A 21,715-nucleotide genomic window follows, 5' to 3' on the forward strand; every position below is an offset into this window, starting at 1 on the left:
CTGCATCTGGGAGATGTTAATTTTGTCCTATGAGCACAAACAGTAATCTCCCTGAAAAACATTTACAAAATCCAATTTAGCACTCCCACCAACATTTGATTTGCTATTTGACACAAGCAAAGGGGTTGGGAATCTTTTAAACCCATAATAAAAAAAAATCCTATTATCTTCCATGAAAACAATAGCCCAACTCCCACTGACAGCACCCTTTGTATCCTCCAGCACAATTTCTATCCCTCCCTGGAGCTGCGGTATTTGCTGGAATACTGGCTGCCAGCCAGAGGTTCTGTTGGGATGGGTAGGGATGATGGGGAACTTCTGTCCCTGAAGAAGACCTGCAGGAAAATTTAATTTGGGGGAGGTGGGATTGGCAGAAGAGTGGTCCCAAAGAAGTATTTCAGCTTTCAACGTGAATGAGGGGATACCTGTCATGTTTGCCTCAACTATACAGACAAATATGAGTAGCAACTCTGCCTTATTTTGCTGTTTTCCAGCTCCAGCAGTTCAAGTGTAAATCCTCAATTAACCTGCTTAAATCCCATTGCTACCTGTTGTGAGCAAGAGTTGTGTATATTAGTAGGAGGTTTCTTTTGAAAAGAATGATAATGATATAATTAATATCAACATTTAAGCATTTGTCATTATATTTCAGAGTTAATGATCCTTTAAGAGATATTTCGGTAATTCAGATCTCCCAGAATTGTATTTTTCAAGCTGTTTTTCAACAGCTTGTATTTTGTATTGTATTTTCAAGCTGCAATGGAGGAAGATAATTTGTTACCCTGGAACACTATTGGTTCATATTCGTGAGGTTGGCTCAGTAATATTGAAGCATCGTTGGTAATGCCAATTCAGACTTACCGCAGCAGATAAAGGTTATCATCTTGTAGATTGTGCTGTCTCCAGCAAACATGGGATATATTTTCTGGGAAATAAAGTAATGATTCTTTTATACTCCTGGGTTTATAGGATTGTTTTACCATGCAGTACTTCATAAGGTAGTCCTGTGAAAGATGGAAATGAGATTAGTCCTGTGGATCTGAAAACTTACTGAAGAGCAGCAGCAGTTACTAGAGACTCTTCCAAGGAGCATGTTTTCCCTGTCTCTAAATGAACATAAAGAGATAGAAGAGATTGAAATTTGTCTCATCTTCCTGCATCTCTTGTCATGGGCATTCGCAAGAGGAGCCAGTAAGCTCTGTTATTTTCTTTTTTCTAAGTATTTTATACTTCTGCAGGTGCTCTCACAAAAACAAATTGCCTTGGATCTTTGTGAAGGAGACTCCTCTATCCCAACAAAATCCCTTCTGGTCAGGCCACAGTGACTTAAGCGAATTCCTAAACTCTTCTGTTGGGTAACACTAGCGTGGTATGTTTGCCTACCAGCTAGTTGTACCACTTGGAATAAGACCAGGGGAAAAACCCGTGAGCGTATAAAGGGATGATTCCCAATATTTCTTTTACCCAGAATAGCAAAATAAGCTTCGTTTCCTGTCTAAATTTACCAGGCCTGTCTTGCATGTGGTTGCAAGGGATCAAACAGCAGACTGTGTCGGTAGATTTTGGGGTGGGAACTCAAGTGCTACCAGAGTGTTCATGTGGCAGCTGAGAGTGCTTCAGGCTCTCTCTTGCTTGTCACCCAGCTCTGCCTCCAAGGGCATGTGAACAGGTACTGCTCTTCCCTTTGACAGCTGTAGGGATGAGGGGATGGGACTTGGACTAGGGGTGGATGCAACCAACTTCTTTTTCTAGCAGAGAAACAAGGCAGGAGTGAATAGGTTCCTTATTTGGTTGTCTGCTCTTGACATCCTGCTGTGGTGAGGAGTGATATTCCTTAGACAGACGGGGGGGGGAGAAGGATGTGTTCTACACATACACTGTTCTCATTTCATAAGATTGTTTTTATCACCATGAAATCAGGTATGTTGGGGTTTGGAGGCTAGGGTGAGAAAGATACTGTGCTATGGGGAATAGAAAGAAATCTGACCAGTTTTATGTTTAGCGTTTGCCTTGTTTTTTATTGCTCCTACTGGACCTTACCTAATTTTAAAAAAAAAAAAAAAAGGTTAAGGTTGTTGGTGTAGCCCAGAGAAAAATGCTACCTGTGATTTGTATTGCATTGTTACAGCTGCAAAGAGACAAGGGAGCTGGTTGTGGAGCCACTGGAGATCCCAGGGCTGAGATCCGTTCATACTTCCTAGCAAATAGATTTGGGGAACAGCTGCAGAAAGCACTGGTTAGCAAAGCTGGGAGCAGATGGCAGAGTCAAAACGTCAGGGAGAGATTCGTTGTCTGAGTTTGTAGTGTGTTGTGGCCCAGCTTGTGGAGCTCAGTGCTTTACATGGGTACTCTCTGTAAAATCCTGCTCTTTCCAGAAAGACTGGCGTGGCCAGTTTTGCCCATGAAGCCTGGATTCATACCTGCAATGTCTCTGTATGGAAGTGCAGTCAGAGCCAGGAATATTGTCATAACCCAGGACGACTAAACTTGCTCTGACCTGGAACAACCCTGTGACTTGCTGCGGTCCAAGCCAGCTGTGTGCAGGCTGGGGGAGCGGACAACCTCTGCATCATGAAAAGAAGGGGTGCCCAGCAAGGACACGGACACCCCAAACAGCTTTCCTCTCCTCATTTGAGTCTTTGTCTGGTTATGCAGATAGTGTAGCTCCATGCAGCTTTGTAGCTGGATTGTTTGTTTATGCTCACTCGTATCCAGTGGGTGGCCATGTGCAGGCCTTCCCCTCCGTGTGGTACCGTGCGCCAGAGGCGGAGGAGGCAGTGCATGCAGCACGCTCGCCCTCATCCTCTCAGCCGTTAGTGGTGGTGGAGGAAACTCTCACCACCTCCAGTGCCTGCAATGCGGTGGCATCGTCGTCCTGTCATGGGATCTGATATTTCTTATATTTCCCTCTTTAATTATTGCTGGCCCCCTTTCCTCCGCCTCTGTTAAGTATACTTGGAGAAGGATCAAATTGTATTAAATCTATTGGGATATTACTAGGTTATTTTTTTTTTTTTTATGGGTATAGGTAAGTTCAAGCAGGGCTGATGTTTAAAGCAGGACTTTCTGAAAGGCCAGCTGTGTGTCACCTGGAACCCATTGGTAACAGAGCTTCTCTGTGGTAGTGTCGAGCATGGTTATGAAATATGGATGATTCAAGTCATCCATCTCGATATAAAGCTGCAACTGCAAGCAGGAACAGGCAGCACAGTGCCACCCGCAATTCCTTCAAAGACTTCTCCATGGAGCTCGTGCCCACAGGCTCTGAGAGGCTCCAGGAGATGATTTTCACATGGAAGGAGGAGCTCCTTTCTTGTACACTTCAGATGTCACTGTTTTAGAAAAAGTCATCCAACAGCTAACTTAATTGGATTTGATAATATATAGGGAAACAAATCAGTCCTGCACAATGTGAAAAATATGTTAATGCCCAAGGATGTACACAAATGAGTTTAAATGTAAATAGTCATGTTTTTAGGAGCCAAGTTGCAAAGTGTGCTGTTTTTCCAGAGGTCTTTTTATATGTTTCTCTATTTTAAACTGCACTTAAGTGCGTTAATGTTAATAATAAAAGTAAAAAATTGCCTGGTCTGATTTCATAATTTCCAGTGATAGTAGTGTTAAGGATTAACTTTGTTTAGTGTGTGTATTCAGTTTTTATTTTAAACTCTCTTTGCTCTTGGTCAGTTAGCATCAATTTAATTGCTGTTAAATGGTTTTGGCTTAATGTAGAGCCTAAATATGAGGACTGACCTAATGCATGTATTGCAGTTAAGGTTTATGAAGCTTAGGGTTTGTGTCTAACCCAGAAGCTGACTTCCTCATTTCCTATACTTTGCTTGTCTTTCAGTGGGCTAACAGTTTGTTACTGTATTCTTGAAACTTTCTTCTTTTGCTCGCTTTCTGATGGTTTTCCTGTTTGTCATCTATGAGGAAATAGATTTGATTCTAAGCTTAAGTAAATCAACCATACGTTGAAAGATGTCGATTCAAAGGATGTGTTCTCCATTGACGGGTCATTATGAAGTTATAGCCATTACTGCTTAGTGCATTGTTATAGTGCAGGAGGAAAACACAGTGAAATTTTTCTTATTAACAGTTTTAATTAACTTTTAATTGATTTCTAGGAAGATAAATGGCTTTGTTACAATATTTTAAAATTAACACCTTCACCACAATTAAACATTCATGGAAATTTCCTGAGCATTTTTCATATAACAAAACATGAAAATCTTCTCATCTTCTCAGATGTCTGTAGCCACATTTATGAAGTCAAACAAATGAAAACGCCTTTCTAACAGAATGGCCTTTGTTTAATTTACATGGCCCTATTCATCATGCTTTAATTTAATTAAATGGAGCAAAAACAACAGGTCAGCATTCAAATTATGCTCTAGTGCCTTTAGTAATAATGAGGCTGAATCTTTTCCATCCCCATTAGGGCACTAACATAATAACAAGAACTATTTAGCTGATACTGAAATCTGAGGCTTGGTTCTCTACACGAGACTTAAGATACCAATTGAACAAAATCTAAACATTTATCTGTTGGAATTATCAGCATTTTCTGTGTGTAGAAGAATAAGGATGAAATTTGGTATCGTTTGATTTTGAAGAACATGATGTACAAACTGTAGAAAGTTAAGTAGTTCTTCAGAGAGCAATGATAAAAAATTCACTAAATGTGACAACCTTAAGTGAAATTAAGATTTTTAACTAATGTGTCCATTCTATCTGTCTGCTGACTGCATCCATATAAGCATGGATTCCATAATGATTGGTAGCTACGAAACACCTAAATCACACTGTAAAATAAAAAATGTCCTCAGACACCACCTAACTCTGAAGATACTTGAGCATTATAAATGTCTAATGGCCTGACTTCAGAAGCATCAGGTTTGTCTTCTGCAAATGTTGTCCAAGACTGAGCATCTAAATGTGTGTTTTCTCCTGAAGTTCATTTGAGATCCAGAAAAGCTGCCTTCAATCCCTGCAGATTAACAGATTTGATTTTGTAGAATATTTTTTTTATCTTCAACAAAATATGAGTGAGAGGCATGTTGCTGTGAACAAGAAATGCTGAATACCCACACAGACGTTACTACTTTGTAGAATATTATCTTAGCGTACCTTGCGACTCCCATGTAGGTGTGTCCCTTGTATTTAAAATGTGCATTAAAACATGGTACTTTTTTCTGTTTCTTAGGCTACCGACCCAGATGCAGGTGTTAATGGTCAAGTTCATTATAGTTTGGCAAATTTCAACAATCTTTTCCGAATCACATCAAATGGTAGCATTTACACAGCAGTTAAATTGAACAGAGAAGTAAGAGACTATTATGAACTTATCGTTGAAGCAACAGATGGAGCTGTGGACCCCCGCCGTTCAACACTAACTTTAGCAATCAAGGTGCTGGATATTGATGACAACAGCCCTGTCTTTACTAATGCTTCCTATACTGTCTGTGTGCCTGAAAATCTACCACCTGGCACTGTCTTCCTGCAGATAGAGGTAAGAAAGCATTACAGAGTGAAGACAATGTTTTGTAACTGTTGCACAGTACTAAGCATGTTCTTAGTTAACGTCTCAGTGGGACTGAAGTAAAACACTGCAGACTGGAGTCAAGGAAGGTATGATGTCTACCAGACTGAAAAATTCATGGCCATTAAAGAGGTACATGAATTATTTTGGGGGGTTCACTTGGAAATAAGAGCAGTTAGTTAAAAATAAATAAATAAATTGAGCAACACTACTATTGTCATATTTTGGGATATTGTTTTACATATTAAGTGCACTTGGTTTGTTCTTGAAAGCTCATTATATTGTTCCTACATGTTTATGTTGATAGCACGCTATCTCAACTGATTCAAACTGAAGTCAAACCTAAAAGTCCAACCTCATTATAGTTAATGGAGTTAAGTAGTTGCTTCCGGAAGAAATTGACCTAACGCTAAATTTGTCATCTAAGATAGCTGGAGTAAAGTGGGCACCTTGAGGTGTCTTCTCTCTGTTGACTATAAAAACAAAGATAAACCATTTAGACAAGTGATAGTTAACTGTTGTTAATTGATCTCGCTCATCCTGAGCTAGATCTCTAAAGATAGCTTAGACTCACTTCCCATAAGTAGTCTATGTAGCCTCCTGATGTTTTAGTCAGCAGATTTTAATGAGAAGAATCTGTTGTGGGATAATTTCATCAAGAATGGTTTTTATCTGAAGCTGCCTGCAGGTAAATTGTAAGTGGAATCAACAGCTAAAGCAATCGCACAATATTCTTCCTAATGAAAGTTAATATTCTTTGTCTAAATACTGGTATGAAATAAAAACATCCATGCTGCTATACGGGGTAAGAGCAATGGTCTGCTTAGCCCAGCATCCTCTCCCTGGCAGTGGCGAGTAGCAGGTGCCCAGCGAAAAGACCAAGAACAGAACAAGCTTCCAGTGACTCTTGCACAGAATATTGTGTCCCTTTCATGTGGCAGGTATCTCTGGATTTAATAACCTCAAGTGTTCTTTCTGCTTTGTGTTTGTGCAGTAGTTTTAAATTTATCCAATACTATTAGAATAGTATAATGAGATTATATGTATTTGCAGTTGTTTGCCTTTTTATGTTTTTAATCTAGTAGGGATTTGTTTGTGAAAATGGATTTTGTTTGCCTTTAAGTATTTTTTTTTTCTGTGTGGCATGGTCTAGGCGAAGGATGTTGATCTTGGTTCTAATGTTACCTATCGAATACGGACGCAGGAAGCACTACAGTATTTTGCACTGAACAAGTACACGGGCGAGTTGTCACTTCTGAAGTCCTTGGATTATGAGTCATTCTCCGACACAGAAGCAACTTTCACCTTTCTTGTGGAAGCCTTCGATAGCAAGGGCACTATGCCTCCCGGTATTGCTACTGTCACAGTGAGAGTAAAGGTAAGAGGAGTAGCGGGTCAGTTGATAGCATCCTCTCCTATTTGGTACAAAATACTTCTGCGACCCTTGCAGGTGTGCTGATGAACCACCAGAGCACAGTAGCAGTATGTCTGCTTTCCTACTTTTTCACTTGCAGAAAGCTACTGCCTTTTTCTGACAGCAACTTGTTCTGCTAAATGTACACTTTATAACAGCTATAATTATTTTGCTATATGCAATTAAGTAGTTAAATCTTGGTTCATAGATTTATGAAGTACAAGAATACCTGACAAATACATAAACACTTAGTCCTTCAGAATTGCTGAAAGATTGAGATAAGTACCTAATGGAATTGTTTGCAAAAATGACACCATCACGTTTCAGTTAAAGCTCTCATAAATTGTAATTTTATGAACCATTCAGGTGTATTGAGTGAGTGCTGATATGGCACACGCCTTACATTTCAGTTTCAGCTACCTGAAAATATAGAGCTACAAAGAAACAGGCTTATTCAGTGGTCTTTCGCAATGAATTGTTTTTATGCTGAGTTGCAGCATCACCTGTGTTTCTGCTGTCTCGCCAGCAATATGGGGATAATGGTATTCTGTTTGGGAGGATCCACAAATGAAAAGGGTTTGTAGCAGAGGCGTTAGCACTTAACATCTTCAGTTGGTTGATGTGCTTGTGTCCAAAAGGGGAGGATGCTTTAGAAGCTCTAAATCTTGTTTCCTTGAATTTACAATGGTGCAGTTCTGGAGCGAGTCAGACAAATCCTCTTGTCTGGTTGTTTCATTTTTGTTGACTGTCAGGGAAGAACAGTCAGCGGTGGGAGACAAGAGAATTTAATCACTGGCACTTCAGCTAAGAAGCAGAAATTGTAGCAAGAGAAAAAGCATGGCTTACAAATACAAACTTTCTGCCTGGCAACTTCAGTGTAAATATAAGTCTGCAAAAAATATTTAGCATTTATGAATCAGTCTCTGGTTCAGTTTACTGCGTATCTGCAGATGCTATGGATTGCCAAATGATTTTGAGTAATTCTGTTTGTCGGTCTCTACTGAGCTCTGAATTATTCTAGGGACAGTAAATGTCTCAGATTATTAGCATTGATGGCAACGTAAGAAGGCTTCTACAGTACCTCTCTGTCTCTGTAAAATGCTTGAGATTGAGATGCAGTGCTTCTGCTTCCTGCCGGGCTGCCCTCTGAACCGGTGTTTTCAAAGTGAATCAAAGGCAAAAATAGCTTTTCACATCGTTCCGTGAGCCTTATTTGTCTATACTGTTCAAGGAGGAAGTTGCTCAAACCTGTATTTTTATTTTTTTTCTAGAAGAAACTTTTTCCCAGCTCGATGCTTTTTAGCAAGAATCAAGCTTTGTTTTGTTTTGATTTTTGATTTGAAGATCTGAAGAGCTGTTCTCAAATAGGAGTGTGTTCAGGGAAAAGCTGCTGTCTGTACGATGGGGCTGCCACAGCTGTATGACTGTGAGTTTATGTTGTGTTCATTAATCTCAGTGGACAACGCAGCAGTGCAGTTCTGCTTGGTGGCTTTAGTGTAACAGCAGCAGTGTAACAGGGCACTGTCCAGGAGGCACTGTGAGAATAGGGAATTTAAAAAGAAGGGGATTATTAGTACGATCAAAAAATGTTTTTTCTGTTTTGTTTTTGTTTCCCTGGAAACTTCGCACACATGAGCATTTTAAAAGGAGGCATGATAATTGTTTGGAAAGGCGGTGTGTGAGAGGCTGGAATACTATGCTTGAGCCAAGAGTAACAATTTCTGCAGTTGTTGGGGACAGCACAGGGACTGAAAGCGAATGCAAACAGCCTATAGATTATATAGGAAAGGAAAAAAAAGGGCTGGAGGGGATATTTAGTGCGTATTATCATACCCGGCAACAGCTTGATTTTTGCAGCTGATCAGTGGACATAATTGAATAACTGAGTTAAGATAATGGGTAGGTTCCAACCTTGAGTGGCAGGTAGGAGAGTAGCATTGTCAGTGGCACTCGTGAGTGGGGAAAGGCTTTTGGAAAAAGTAATTTTTCATCTCTCATTTTGTCAGACAGATGCCATTAGTGGATACATGTCAGAGAGAGGGTAAAAATTTAGAACCTTGATCACAAGGCAGATCTAGAAAAGAAATAATGCTTTGTTTTGAGATTACAGAGGAACTTTCCAGATTAAAAAAATAAAAACAAAAACAAAAACACATTTGGGGAGGAAAAAAAAAAAGTAAATAGGAATTGGAGCCATTTGCTACCTGTGTGGTATGAGAAGGGTCCACAAGAGGATACCTTGAGTGGCAGATTCAGGAGACGGAGCCTCAAGGGGCAGGGGTAGGAGCAAGGCACATAGCTGGCCTTTGGTGAGAAAATAAATGCAGAAAGAGCACGGAGCACAGTGCATCACAGTGCAGTTTGGGTTTGTTCCTGATGGAAAAGACCCATACCTGCCCTTGTTCTGAAGGGAGAGAGCTGGTGTGTCTGTGGTGGGGGCAGAAGGTCCCCGTCAGTGCAGAGAGGGCATGGGGCTGGGGTTCCTTTGGGGACAGAGGTACCGGGTACAGCCTCTGGTACGGGGCCAGCGTGGGCACGTGGTGCAGGCTGGCACAGGGCGCTCATCTATTCCAGTAGGACACTGAGTCTGGCCCTAGAGCTCAAATGTGTGGTGGTAGAGATCCTCACTTGTCTATTTTCTGATTGCAATCCGGTCTTATATTCCTCTGCCATCCTGACTGTGGTCCAGGCTGCTGCTGTAGGGCATGACAGATAACTCCTGATAAGCATGCTCATTGTTTCATGGGAGTAATTTACAATTTTCTAGTGAACGGCTAGGATGTCTGCACAGGAATCAAAGAGGTTTTAAAAACTAGAGATTTCTGCCAGACCTTCTGCCAATTCAGAGCCTGTGTTCAGGGACAGGGTGCTTCTGCGTGGGGTTGTACATCCCTCTGCGCGGCTCTGCAGGAGCCCTCCCCGTTCAGCCTGTCTTTTGCTCCTGCTCTGTGTTAGGAACTGGATGTGTCTTTTTCCTATTAGTAATAAAAGCATTTTTACTTTATTTAGAGGAAGGTATTAGTGTGTGGTTAGTTTTTGTTGTTGTTGTTTGTTTGTTTTTAATACAACGTTTGTGACCCCAAATAGGAAGTAAACCATGTGCATGTGTATTGTAGGCCCCATAACAGTAGTTATGCAGCTTGCAGACTTTAATAACTCAAAATTGACCTAGAGAAAAGCAGGAGCAATCAGTAAGGCAGTAATAAGACCAAGCAGGGAATTTATGTAACCATGAGGAATTCAGTCCCTATGATCTTTAGAGTATTACTCATATTAAAGAGATTTCCAGTCCTTCTGGTCTTGTGCTCCTCTGTTAACATTTGTCATTTTTCACAGTCCAACTTTTAACCATGAGCATTGTAATTTTTCCTGTGTGATAGGATTCTGTTATCCAACTATGGACAACGCCTGATGGTGTCATATATTATTTATGTGGTCTAAAAGAGAATGAGCAGCAGTGCCATGCACCCGTAATCACACTGAGCTTTGCAGCTAGAATGAGGGTGGATACACGCTGCGACTTTCCTTAGACTCTCAGCCTTTGGCATGACAAGTTACAAATAGTTTATATTAACCTTCCCTGAACTTGATCAAAACACAGATTGCAAAACAACTTCATCTGTTACCTGCATGTCAGTGTTAAAATATGTTCTTTGCCACTGCTGCAGCCAAGTGGCCCTTTACAGTGTGTGACTTACGATTCCTTATTTGGAGGAAATTGAAGGTAAAATAATGAATTAATTGTGCATTTAATGAGGAAAATCATCCTGTGTTTGAATATGCCTTTAGTAGCCAGAAAGTAATATTGATAGCCTTAAAGTAAACAAAATTTCGTCTCATTTTTCTCTAGTTTCCTGTTTTATAAATCAGATGCTGTTGCATTGTTTCTAGTATTGCTGAGGAGGAATAATGTAGGTAGCATGGAGTTCCTCTCGCCTGAGATTTTTCTTCCTCTTGCTGCTTATATATCTTTACGGGAAAGTCCTAACGAGTCATCTTATCCTGGGATGTCTGGAGAGGTTACACAAGTGTTCATCCTGATTAATTGGTGATGGTAATCTGGTGTGTAATCAAGAACACAGAACTAATTACTGTACATTTTGTTGTTGTTGTTGTTTGTTTTTTGTTTTGTTTTGTAGTATAAAAGTACATAGATATAAAAAAAATGTTTGGGTTAGAAGCAGTGAATTTTGTCAGTCCTGAAAATGAAGTTTAAGTCAGGAAAGTATTAGCACCTCCAAGAGACAACTTGTGTGCTATTGCGTAGTGGTTTCCCACTGTGGAGGCACCGTTTCTCTCACCAGGAAAATGGCAGAGGTTTGCATTCGCTCAGTGCCTGGGAGGGCTGAGTTGTTTGCTTAGAGAGCCTGTAGTGCCTATGGCACTTCTAAGCATTCCCTCACAATATAAATGTTTCCTAGGACTGGAGGAAATAGAACCCTTACTTTTCCAATGGTGTGCTTATTATCAGGATTTACTGTTTGCAAACAACTACTGTAGTAGTAGAGCTTCTTCAGAGAAAAAAGGACTAACTTTTTCCCAGTTTCGATTGCTGTTAAATGAGTAATGTGTTCCTAAACACACATTGTAAGAATCTGTGTATAATGGGGCCTGTATGATGCTTGTATATTTTATGCTATGATTTCCTCTTATTAGTAGTACCATTGTTATTTTTGTATTAGCTTGTCTCTTGTTTATTGTAGTTGCTTTTTCTTCCTCCTTCTGTATTCTAGGAAATTATTTTTTTAAGTAGAGTATATAGTATAATGGCGCCGTTATCTCTGCCTGATGATTCAAAGGGATAGAGCCACAAGAATAAGTAAAAAACTGATTGGTATGTTTCTAGCAATGCCATATTACAAGTCTGATGACAAAATATTTCATGTAATTCCTGCCATGCCTTAATCCCAGTGGACTGCCAGAAACATTACAGAATGAATTTCCAGATTTGGTGAACCAACTGTACCATCTGTCCATAGGGACAGAGTTCCCAAGTGCAACTGTCAAATTAATTTTTCAAGAGAAGTGTGACATTGAGGAGATATAACAATTAAAATACTCCTCCTGCATTACTGAGAAGAGGTGTTGTTTTTTTGTTGTTGGTTTGTTGTTGAGGTGGTTGTGTGTTTGTTGTTTTCTTTGTTACTGTTGTCAAAGGATAAACTTTTGCACTGGAGACTGGTCACTGGTGTGATTTTGTTTCTTTCACTGCTTTGTTAACAATATATCTACAGCAAGAGAGTCGTCTGAGATTTCATACAATCTTTTTTTTTTTTTTTTTTTTTTTTTAAACTGTGAAAGATCTTTTTGTTAGCCAGGACACAGTATTTTATGTTCAGGTAAAAACATAGCCATAAGAAACAAGGAAGTCTTACAAATTAATCAGGTAGCATGGAGCAAGCAGATGAATAGTGATTTCTAGTTGACTTCTGCATTAAACTATAAGCTGGAAATAAAAGTGGCTTAAAATAATAGTGCTGTGGAAAGACTTGTTGGCTGAGGTTCTGAAAACAAATAGTTGTCTTAAAATTGTCCAGTTAATGAAGACAAAAATTAGCTGTCTCTCAGTTGGTAGGACTCAGATTACTGAGTAGGACTTGAATAGTGAAGCCACCTGCTGGTCTAACTGCTCTTCAGCATGTGTAAAATTGGATGCATTGTAGGTCAAAAGAAAAGTTACAAGTCATATACTTTAGGTCATGTTTTATATGTGTTGATTAGTACTTTTTGTGGGGTGAGTTTGAATCTCTCACAGTCTAAGTCTCTAAGTCTAAGTCTCACTGTGCTAAGTCTCCCCTTGGAAACGGCTTGAAAGAAACCAGCCAACCAAGTGAAAACGTGTAACAGGTAAAACAAAGTCTCTGATTTGGTTGCTCTCAGTGGTCTTTCATCAATATGTTTCCCAAGATCATTCCTATTCAAGTTGGAAGCAAATCACAAAATCATAGAATATCCCAAGTTGGAAGAGACCCACAAGGATCACTGAGTCCAGGTCCTGGCTCCACACAGCATCACCCAAAATCAGACTGTGTGTCCGAGAGTGCTGTCCGAATGCTCCTTGACCTCCGGCAGCTCGGTGCCGTGCCCAGTCCCTCCCAGTGCCCAACCACCTCTGGGTGCAGAACCTTTCCCTAACCCCCAGCCTGACCCTCCCTTGTCCTAGCTCTGTGCCGTTCCCTCGGGTCCTGTCGCTGTCCCCAGAGAGCAGAGCTCAGCGCCTGCCCCTCCGCTCCCTGTGAGGGAGCTGCAGGCCGCCATGAGGCCTCCCCTCATCTCCTCTGCTCTGGGCTGAGCAGACAAAGGGCCCTCAGCTGCTCCTCACACACCTTGCTCTCTGGGCCTTTCACCATCTTTGTTCACAGTATGATCTTGGTTGTAAAGATGCCATAGCAGTGCCGAATTCGAACTTGATTACATGAGAAGGCTCCCTGTGTCTTCCTGACAACCTGTGCCTCAAATCAGAACACACAGAAGCATAATTCCTTTGCTTTTCTAAGGTAGGAGGGTTGGAAGAAAATGAGTGTTTGTTGAACGAATCACCATCTCAAACCAGTCAGTTAGAGCCCCCAATAAAGCTAGGAAAGCAAAGCTGTGTTGCAGTAACTTGGCACTTGAGGCTGGAGCTGGAATAAAATGTTAGAGCTGGACATTTTGCTCCTCTAACGCAGCACCTTTACTGCACTGATGGAGAGTGCTGTGGAATGGGTGGCCTTGGTCTTTATAAAATGCTTAAACCGTCACTAGGAGAAGAATGGGAGAAGGTGGATCCACAGGTTGTCATCAAGGAGAGAGGACATTTTGGTTCAAACTCAGCTCTAATAGATGTTTAACTACTCACGTGTGTCGTTGCCACTTTTTTGTGTGTCCTTGCAAGACTATGAATTAATTCAGGTCTTGTTTGTAATGAGCAGGTGAGCAGTAATCTATGAGTGCTTCACTACGGTGGGAATTCGTGTTATGGTGAGATTTAATTACAATAATAATGAAAATTTGCTGCCAGTCACTATGCAGGTAATGAAGGATACATGACGATGAAAGACTGGTGAAGCACAGTGAAACACATCCTCAGCTTCTAATAGTTCTAAAATAAAATTTAGTTATGTTTTTACGTTTTCCAGTAAATTTACATCCTCGAAGTAATCTTTCTAACATGTAACAAAAACCATTTCCCGTTGTATAATGGGACAATAAAGGGACAGTCCAGCACAGTGGCAGCACATAACTTATAAGAATTCTTAAATAATAAAAAAAAAAAAATGGAGCTGTATTTCCTCCAAAATGCAACTGCTTAAACTGCTTATCTGCTTGTTTTTCTACTTTCTAGCAGCATTTATGGCATAACAGGCATGGTGTTGGACTGTGGTGCGAGTAACCAGATTTGTTTTTTCAATCTCAACTTACCTGTTCATTCATCTGCTAAAGTCATTTATTGCTTCGTATATTTCACTCTGAACCTTAATTCATATTGTGAGATATTTCAGGGCTTTCTGAACACTAAGTATGAGAAAGAAGCAGTTATACCATGTTAACAAGTCTCCATTTTGTATAACTACAAACAAAAAACCCTGTGCAAAGAAGCACTAGACCCAATTAAAGACAAAATTAAGCGTGCCAGTTCACACAGTTCATTGCATTAGCCTGCCAGCATCATCACAAAGATTTTTAACTTGCTGCTCTAAGGTACTCAGCACCGCGTGATTCTCTAACCTCAGTTCTTGTAACTTAATCACTGTGGGTGATACATAAATCTAACAGATATTTCAAATACTTGCGGCACGCTAGTTGTAGTTTTCAAGTACTGACTTAACTTCATTGGACTTTAAATAAATAAATTAAAGAATGCATTGGTAAATGAAAATATTGGACCATGAAGAAAGGTTTGCTTGCAAACTTTGGTATGTATCTTAGAGGAATGAATAGAGTGGTGCAATGCGTAAGCCTTAAAGGTGGTGTGTGCTCATTAACAGAGCCTTAGGAAATTGCTTAAAGAATGGGAAAGGGACCTAGAGTTCTTGGTGCTCCAGTATCTGGTTAATTTATGTATTTTTATGTTAAGTCATACAACGATTTCACTTTTTTTTCATAGTAGTTGTATTTTTCATAAGGGTCACAACTTTGAAGGGGGACACTCTTAGATATGAGGTAGAAATAATAACAGAAGATTTGCCATCACATCTATGACTATAGATGATAAAATCAACATACTGCTGCATTTGTAAAACCAGTGTTAGACTTAGTGTCAATGAGATAAGTTAAAAGTCGATAATTTTTTGCCATTACGTTTATCATATACATTAGCAAGTATAAATTGTTCTGTGTTCTTCTTGGCGTCAATTACAGAACCTGATGAAATGAAAGCACAAATTTCACAGGAAGGATAGTTGGGAATATCTCAAAAAGAATTACCTTACCTCAGTGATTACAAGTCATAGCATGGTTATTCGTTTTTAATCCCTTTGCAATCTATCTGCAAGGCTAAATACACCTGGTCGTGCAATATTTTGTTGCTGTGTACCACTCCAAAGAGTTAGCTGTTAGCTGGGTAAATTACGGGTAAATACCAGTTAGATAACCGGTATTGTTAACTTAAATGGGTCATTCAGCAGAAGGATGAGAGTTTGCTTGAAATCTTAAGATCCTGGTTATTGTCACAATTTTAGATAGTGCATTAACTGCCTACAGTAGACTTATAGGAGACTTCTGTGATGAAACTCTTAGTGGTTATTAAGGCCTCGAAAATAATGTTGTAACATCTCTGTTTGCATGAGCACTTAGTGAAAGAATATGTACAGTTTACACACCCACATACATGTATAAACTCTTGGCATAAGGTAAAGATCTGCATTTTGCTGTAGCTATATATGTGGCATAGTAGATGTTTAAGTGAAAGGCAAATAAAAATTCCTTTTCTAGGAATGGGATTACATTAGAATAACACTTGGGTTTTCTTTCAGAAAATAAAACTCAGTTGTGAAAGAATGGTTATCTAAAGTCATGGCTTAAACTTTCAGTTGGTTCAGTGCTGACTCTGTGACTCCAAATCTAGGGGCCTTGATTCAGAACAGTTCTAAAACTTTTTAAACAATCATGTAATTTAAGAGTATCATGACATAAAAGCATTCTAAATTTGCATTTTAATATTTAATATTAAATTTGTGCTGCTCCAAATTAGGTTCATTAACATCATCTTGAAAGGCTTTGGGAACTTGCCAAGTTAAACAGCAGAAATATAATCAAATGAGGATTTTCAGAAATTGAGAAATTACGGAAGGAACCAAGGGCTCCAGATGGCTACTAGCAGTTAGCATGGACCGGAGGAATGGATGGTAATGAAATATGGCACCTCTGGGTGATGCAGCTGAAACGTAGTGATAGTAGCAGAGATCCTGTGCAAACATCAGTAAGCCCAGTGCTGGATGGGTTTCTACCGAGTGACAGCCTGCGCTTGGAACTTCCCTGAAAGCTAAAGCCGAGCTTCGGAAACTCAGTGCAAAGCGTAGCTGCATCCAAAGGAAGCCTCCAGCTTTCCCCAGCAGCTTTGGCCAGAGGCATTTGGCTGGGGAGCCGGAGGGATGGCAGCCCTGCAGGCCACGTGGCGCGGCCAGGGTGCGGCACGGAGAGCGGCTCTGGGTCGCCCTAGGCTCTGCTCTCAGACCACGTGCTCACTGGGGCCCAAGTGTATTTGTTAGAGGGCAGGATAAGGCCTTGTGGTGGGCCAGAGGTCCTTGGGTAGGCCATGAGCATGAATCCGGCCTGCAGTCCAGCCGGGAGCAAAATGGACAGGGCCAGGAGCAGGGCTGGAGGCCAGCCTCCCTCAGCGTCACTGGAGCAGGGCTGGGGAGAGCTCCAGGGGCTGGCAGGGGTCCTGGGCCCAGGGGCAGGGTGTTAGAGGGGCCTGCGTAAGGCTGGGCAGGGCCTTCAGGGGCTTAGGGTGCCCTTAGGGCTGTGAAATCCCATGTCTCTAGGGGACTTCCATTCTGCTTATTTATTAATAAATTACTATGTGCTTCTTTTAAGAGGGTGTTGAACAACATCTTTCTAGAGCTGAAGAAAACACAGGAGAAATAATGATTTTCAAGTGCAGTGATGCCAAAAACCACTTTGCTTTCTGTAGAAGAGAGTTTCAAGGGAAGAGTAGAGGAATGTTAAATTTCTGCTTAGAAATCCCCAGACACCAAGGGATTATTAAACACTTGGAGGCAGCTTAGATGGGAAGCCACCAGCTCTGGTAATGTGCACATAGGCTTAATTTGGCAGATGTTCGAAACCAAGTGACAGCAGCAAATTAAATGTATTAATACTTGGAGAAAAATTGAGAAAGTGAAAATTTTAGTGTGACATAGACTATGTTTTGAAGTAAACCTCCTTGCTTTCTCCTTTAGTGGGATTATGTTAATGTACATTTAATATTAGTGGAAGTAGGGACCACTTTAAAAATACATTTGTTCTATTTATTACACGTGATAAAAGCCAGCAGACTGCAAAAGGAGCTGTAAATGCCTAATATCCATTTATTAGCTCAGACGCTGTTCAGTCATGCTGGTTTTTATAGTGAGGGTATGTTGATTTCCACTTAGATACAGATGACTAGAAACCTTAGTATCAGCAGCTGTAATCAAAGAGCACAGTCCCAAAGTGGCAGGAAAAACACATGGATGTACTTAAAAACTCTTTATGAAATGATTCACAAAGCACAAATATGTAATATTTAAGAAGCTAATCTCCCTAACCAACCTAGAGTGATTTTGTCAACAGGTCAGAAACAGGAGGGTAAGTGTTTCTTCACAGGGTTTTAGAAGTTTTATGGTAGAATGCTTTCTGCTCCAGGAGTCGAGGAGAGAGACGAGAAGAAAGAGCATTTTGCATTTGTAATGCAGTCTCCTTGGGTAGGCGCTTCTGCATACATACCCAGTTAATAATGGTAAAAATCTTCCAACAGACTCTTAGTGGTCTGAATAAATCAGCAGAATCTCTGAGCTTCGTGCTCTTTCTATAGGAGTTTGTCGCTCTGGATCTGTTCAGCAACTTAATGATCAGATTTCACTGTCATGGCATTGTAGCTATTTTAATAAATAATCAATACTTGATTATAATTAGGTCACATTCTACAAAAAATGGGAGCTGAAAATCAGGCTGATTTTGTAAGCTATATAGAACAAGATGACTACTAGATGAAAAAAGTATAAGCCTGTTTCCATAAGGAGAGAACTGGGAGAGGGTAAAACAGATTTTTATGAGGGCTGGGGGAGGAGAAGCTTCACTCCTATTTGGTAGGGCTGCCCTCTAGTGCACTGCAGGCTAAGGCAGCAGATTTTTCCATTAGTAATGGGGTTCCCTGTGCACGATAACAGGGCGTTTGCACACATGATTATGCCTGAGGAAAAAAAAAAATATATGTATATATGTAAATATCTAAAATATATTAGTGCCATCTTGTGTTGCTTCTGTTTGTGTCAAGATAGCTGATGAAAAATTAACTGCTTACTGTTCATTTTTCTCTTAAGAAAAACAACATTTTTAAGAAAGCATGTCAAAAATTTGTTGTTTTTTGGAAAGTTTTCAGTGAGGAAATGCTCAAATCGGTCAAGTCTGTTGTGTATTGTAACGTTGCTGTTCTTTAACTAAAATTCCCTGACAGTCAGGAGCTGCAGCTGGAGTTCACGAGAGTGAGAAGGGGCCGTATCCTGATCCATCACAACTGCCTTGCACCTGGTGCCTAGCAGGAAAGAGCCGTAATCCCTGCATATTTGGCTTCTCCTTTGAGGAAGAATTTTCCAAATATCTTGTAACTGCCTTAGCAACTCTTGGTGCATTAGACTTTTGCAGGCTTTGCCGCTTGGGATGTGTTTCTGAAGCGTGAGATTTTAAACAGCTGGCGATGTGCTGGAAGATGGATCTGTAGGATCCAGTGCAAAGTCATAGAGGAGTACTGGGACTGCTCTGGTTTGTGACAGCCCATCATAACCAGTGGTGACTTGGTGACCCAGGAGCTGCAGAAGTGGCTGAGCTAGCCTAGCTGCTGCTTGTTGCGTGCGGCTATACAGGTGTGTGGGGTCTGTGCTGTAATTCACATGCCGTGTGTGCCATCCATGTGCACTGCGGGTGGTGATGGTGCAAAGCAGGTGGCAGTCACTTGGTCCAAATCATGCATCTCCTGGATGAATGAATGAGGAGGCAGAGCAGAGTATCGCACCCAGGTGTTACATGTTTATATCCTTAACTTGAAGAACAAATATTAAAGGTCATTCAGTGTCACCATAAATCAAAAATCTATTATTGTCTCTGAAGCCCATTGAAGTTTACAAGTTAATTTCATGCTGGAACTGCTGTACTGCAGATATTGTTTTGCGCAGTTGTCCTGTGTTGCCCTCCCACGTCGGCAGCCGCCACCTGTCGGGGAGCACCTTCTTTGGTTTTAGTTCATAACTGCTAGTGACTGTCTTAATGGTTTTTAAATTACATATTGATTTGCTTCTTAATGCATTTTCTCCCCCATGCTTGTTTCTCCTCATTGGCATTCCTAGATGTATATCTTAGTTCACCAACATTTTTGTTCATCGTTTTCATATTATTTGCGGGCTGGTCAGTATTTGTTTCCTCAAGCCCTTTTAATAAATAACAGCCCTTCAAATCTTGTGAATGGGGTGTGTCTTGTTCAGAGTGTGAGGAAGTTGGTCAGCAAGTGGCATCACTCAGGAGCTGAGGGAGGCATCAGAGTTAATAAATGAATTTTCATCAAGAAATCTCATGATACATCTTCATTTGATTTTGAGACTACGACTGTGGATTCTCTGAAATGACAGTATTTGAGCATACCTCCCATATTGTGCTTCCTTGTTGCTTTAGATTCTTACATGTGCAAGGGAAAGGAGTAAGGGCTTGTGCTGTCCTGCTTTTATGTGTTCCCCAGTGCGACCAATGTGAAACAAAGGGAAACAAAAAGTGGTGTGAGATGAGGAACTGTGGTAGGAAGAGAGCTTTGGGTTGTTATGTTTTGACTCTGACCCCGTTGTGTAAACAAAGACATGCAAAACTACAATAAATCTTCAGCTAGATGAGCAGTGACATAAAGGCAATTTTGTACTTTTATATAAATATGTGGCTGCTATTACCTTACTGTCAAAATACACGGCCAAGTATTTCAAAGCAAGGTATGCAGAGAATCCATTACCTGCATTTCCCATTTGCCGTTCTGTGTGTGTTTGATAGTTAATAGCAGCCTGGATTTATATGGATGAAGCAGTGGACTGTGAAAGGTTGGAAGACACCATGGTTTGGCCACGAGGGTACGTGCAGGATTATGCCATAGTTTTTAAGAGGTAACTCCACAAAGTGGCAGTAAAAAGCAGTGTAAGATTGCCATCCCACTCCTAAGCTGTGGTTATTGATTGCATCCATAAGCCACTTACATGTCAGTGCAAAGCCGTTTTTGTGGTGTTTCAGCAGAAGCCTTCATATGTAGAGTCGTCTTCAATTATGTAGCTGTGCAGGAGTATGCCACTCCACGTCCTTGGTCTCTAGTCATGGCAAGGCCCAGTACTTTCTCTAAAATGTTGTATTTTTGCCCCAAATCCCTCTCATCAAAGCCTGAAAACTGCATCTCTGCGTGCATCTGGGGGGTCCTCCATGCAGACCATTTCTCAATGTTAAGTCTGGCATGGTGCAGAAAAACAAACTGGGAGGACTGATGGCAGGGGCATGGGGGATCATGCCTGTGATCTTGAACTGTTTTTTTAAAAAATGTGGAGTTTGGTTTCTTTCTATACTCTAACAGAATCAGATGTAGACTGTATTCCATCCTCGATGTTGGTGCTTTTTAGTTGGTTTTAGCTGGTGCAATAGTTTCTCTTTGTGACCTTTCTGATGCCTTTAAGTGCCCGTAATACGTGAAGAGAAATGATACCGCTTGAAGGAGATGAAAATACGAGGAGGAAATGAATTTCTCCAACACGCCTGTAACAAAACCACTACTTCCTGCATGGGAAATAGCCCAGAAGGGTCGTCTTTTTCCTCCTGCCACTGAACAAAGACTTCTAGAATAAAGAAAGCATTATAACCAATAATGCACTTCCCATGCCATCTGCGTGTTCCACGTGTATGCCTTCTGCCTGCAGAAGTTTCCTTTCTGCTTCTGGCAGTTATTTGTCAGAGGCATTGTGATGAGCATATGAGACTTGATCACCTGTCTGTTAAGTCAGTCTTGCTCTCTCTGAAGTGTATTTATTGCAGCTGTGTGATGGGAAGACATAATTCTTGTGAGGAACTTTCATTGTGATAAAAGTGAGCACATGTAGGTTTGAGTTCTGCTGTATAAAACAAGTAGCTGCTTTAGGGGTTGGGAAGAGAGAAGCCAGGAAGAAAAGCACGTGGAGCTGCTCTGTTTAGGTATGGTTGAAGTATTTGTTGTCTGGTTGCTTGGCTTGGGTAAGGTTTATGAGGCACAATCATGCATAAAGCTCCGCTCAGAGGAGAAGTAAGTTAGGACAGGAAGCCTTCTGCTTTTCTACTTTGTGCTACACTTTGTATTCGTGTATATTGTGTGTTGATCCATGTATCTTGAAAAACAGGTGTAGGAATTAGAATGACTTAGTCATTTTTCTATAGCAGAGCATGTAGTGTATCATCTTTCAACAGGATTAGGCTTTCCAGTACTGTAAGTTGCAGACTTTCGGGTGCTCAGTTGCACAGAAAATAACAAAAACATCACATGGTGATTCCCCCAGAATGAGCAAGCAGCAGAGTGCAATCTGCTGCTGCTG

At 40.7% G+C, this 21,715-nt stretch overlaps 1 protein-coding gene across 30 annotated transcripts in view; it reads left to right on the forward strand.

The window, feature by feature from the left end:
• The window catches only part of PCDH15 (protocadherin related 15), a 539,977-nt gene that overhangs the window by 409,520 nt on the left and 108,742 nt on the right, over positions 1–21,715 (forward strand). For all 30 annotated transcript variants that reach the window (XM_080598442.1, XM_080598431.1, XM_080598457.1 and 27 more), the window contains 2 exons: positions 5,207–5,512; positions 6,696–6,920. In XM_080598442.1, the coding sequence (XP_080454568.1) occupies positions 5,207–5,512; positions 6,696–6,920 (531 nt within the window). The remainder of the gene's footprint in view (positions 1–5,206; positions 5,513–6,695; positions 6,921–21,715) is intronic.

The sequence above is a fragment of the Anser brachyrhynchus genome (genome assembly GCF_964034855.1).
Source record: "Anser brachyrhynchus genome assembly, chromosome: 6".
Lineage (NCBI taxonomy): Eukaryota > Metazoa > Chordata > Aves > Anseriformes > Anatidae > Anser > Anser brachyrhynchus.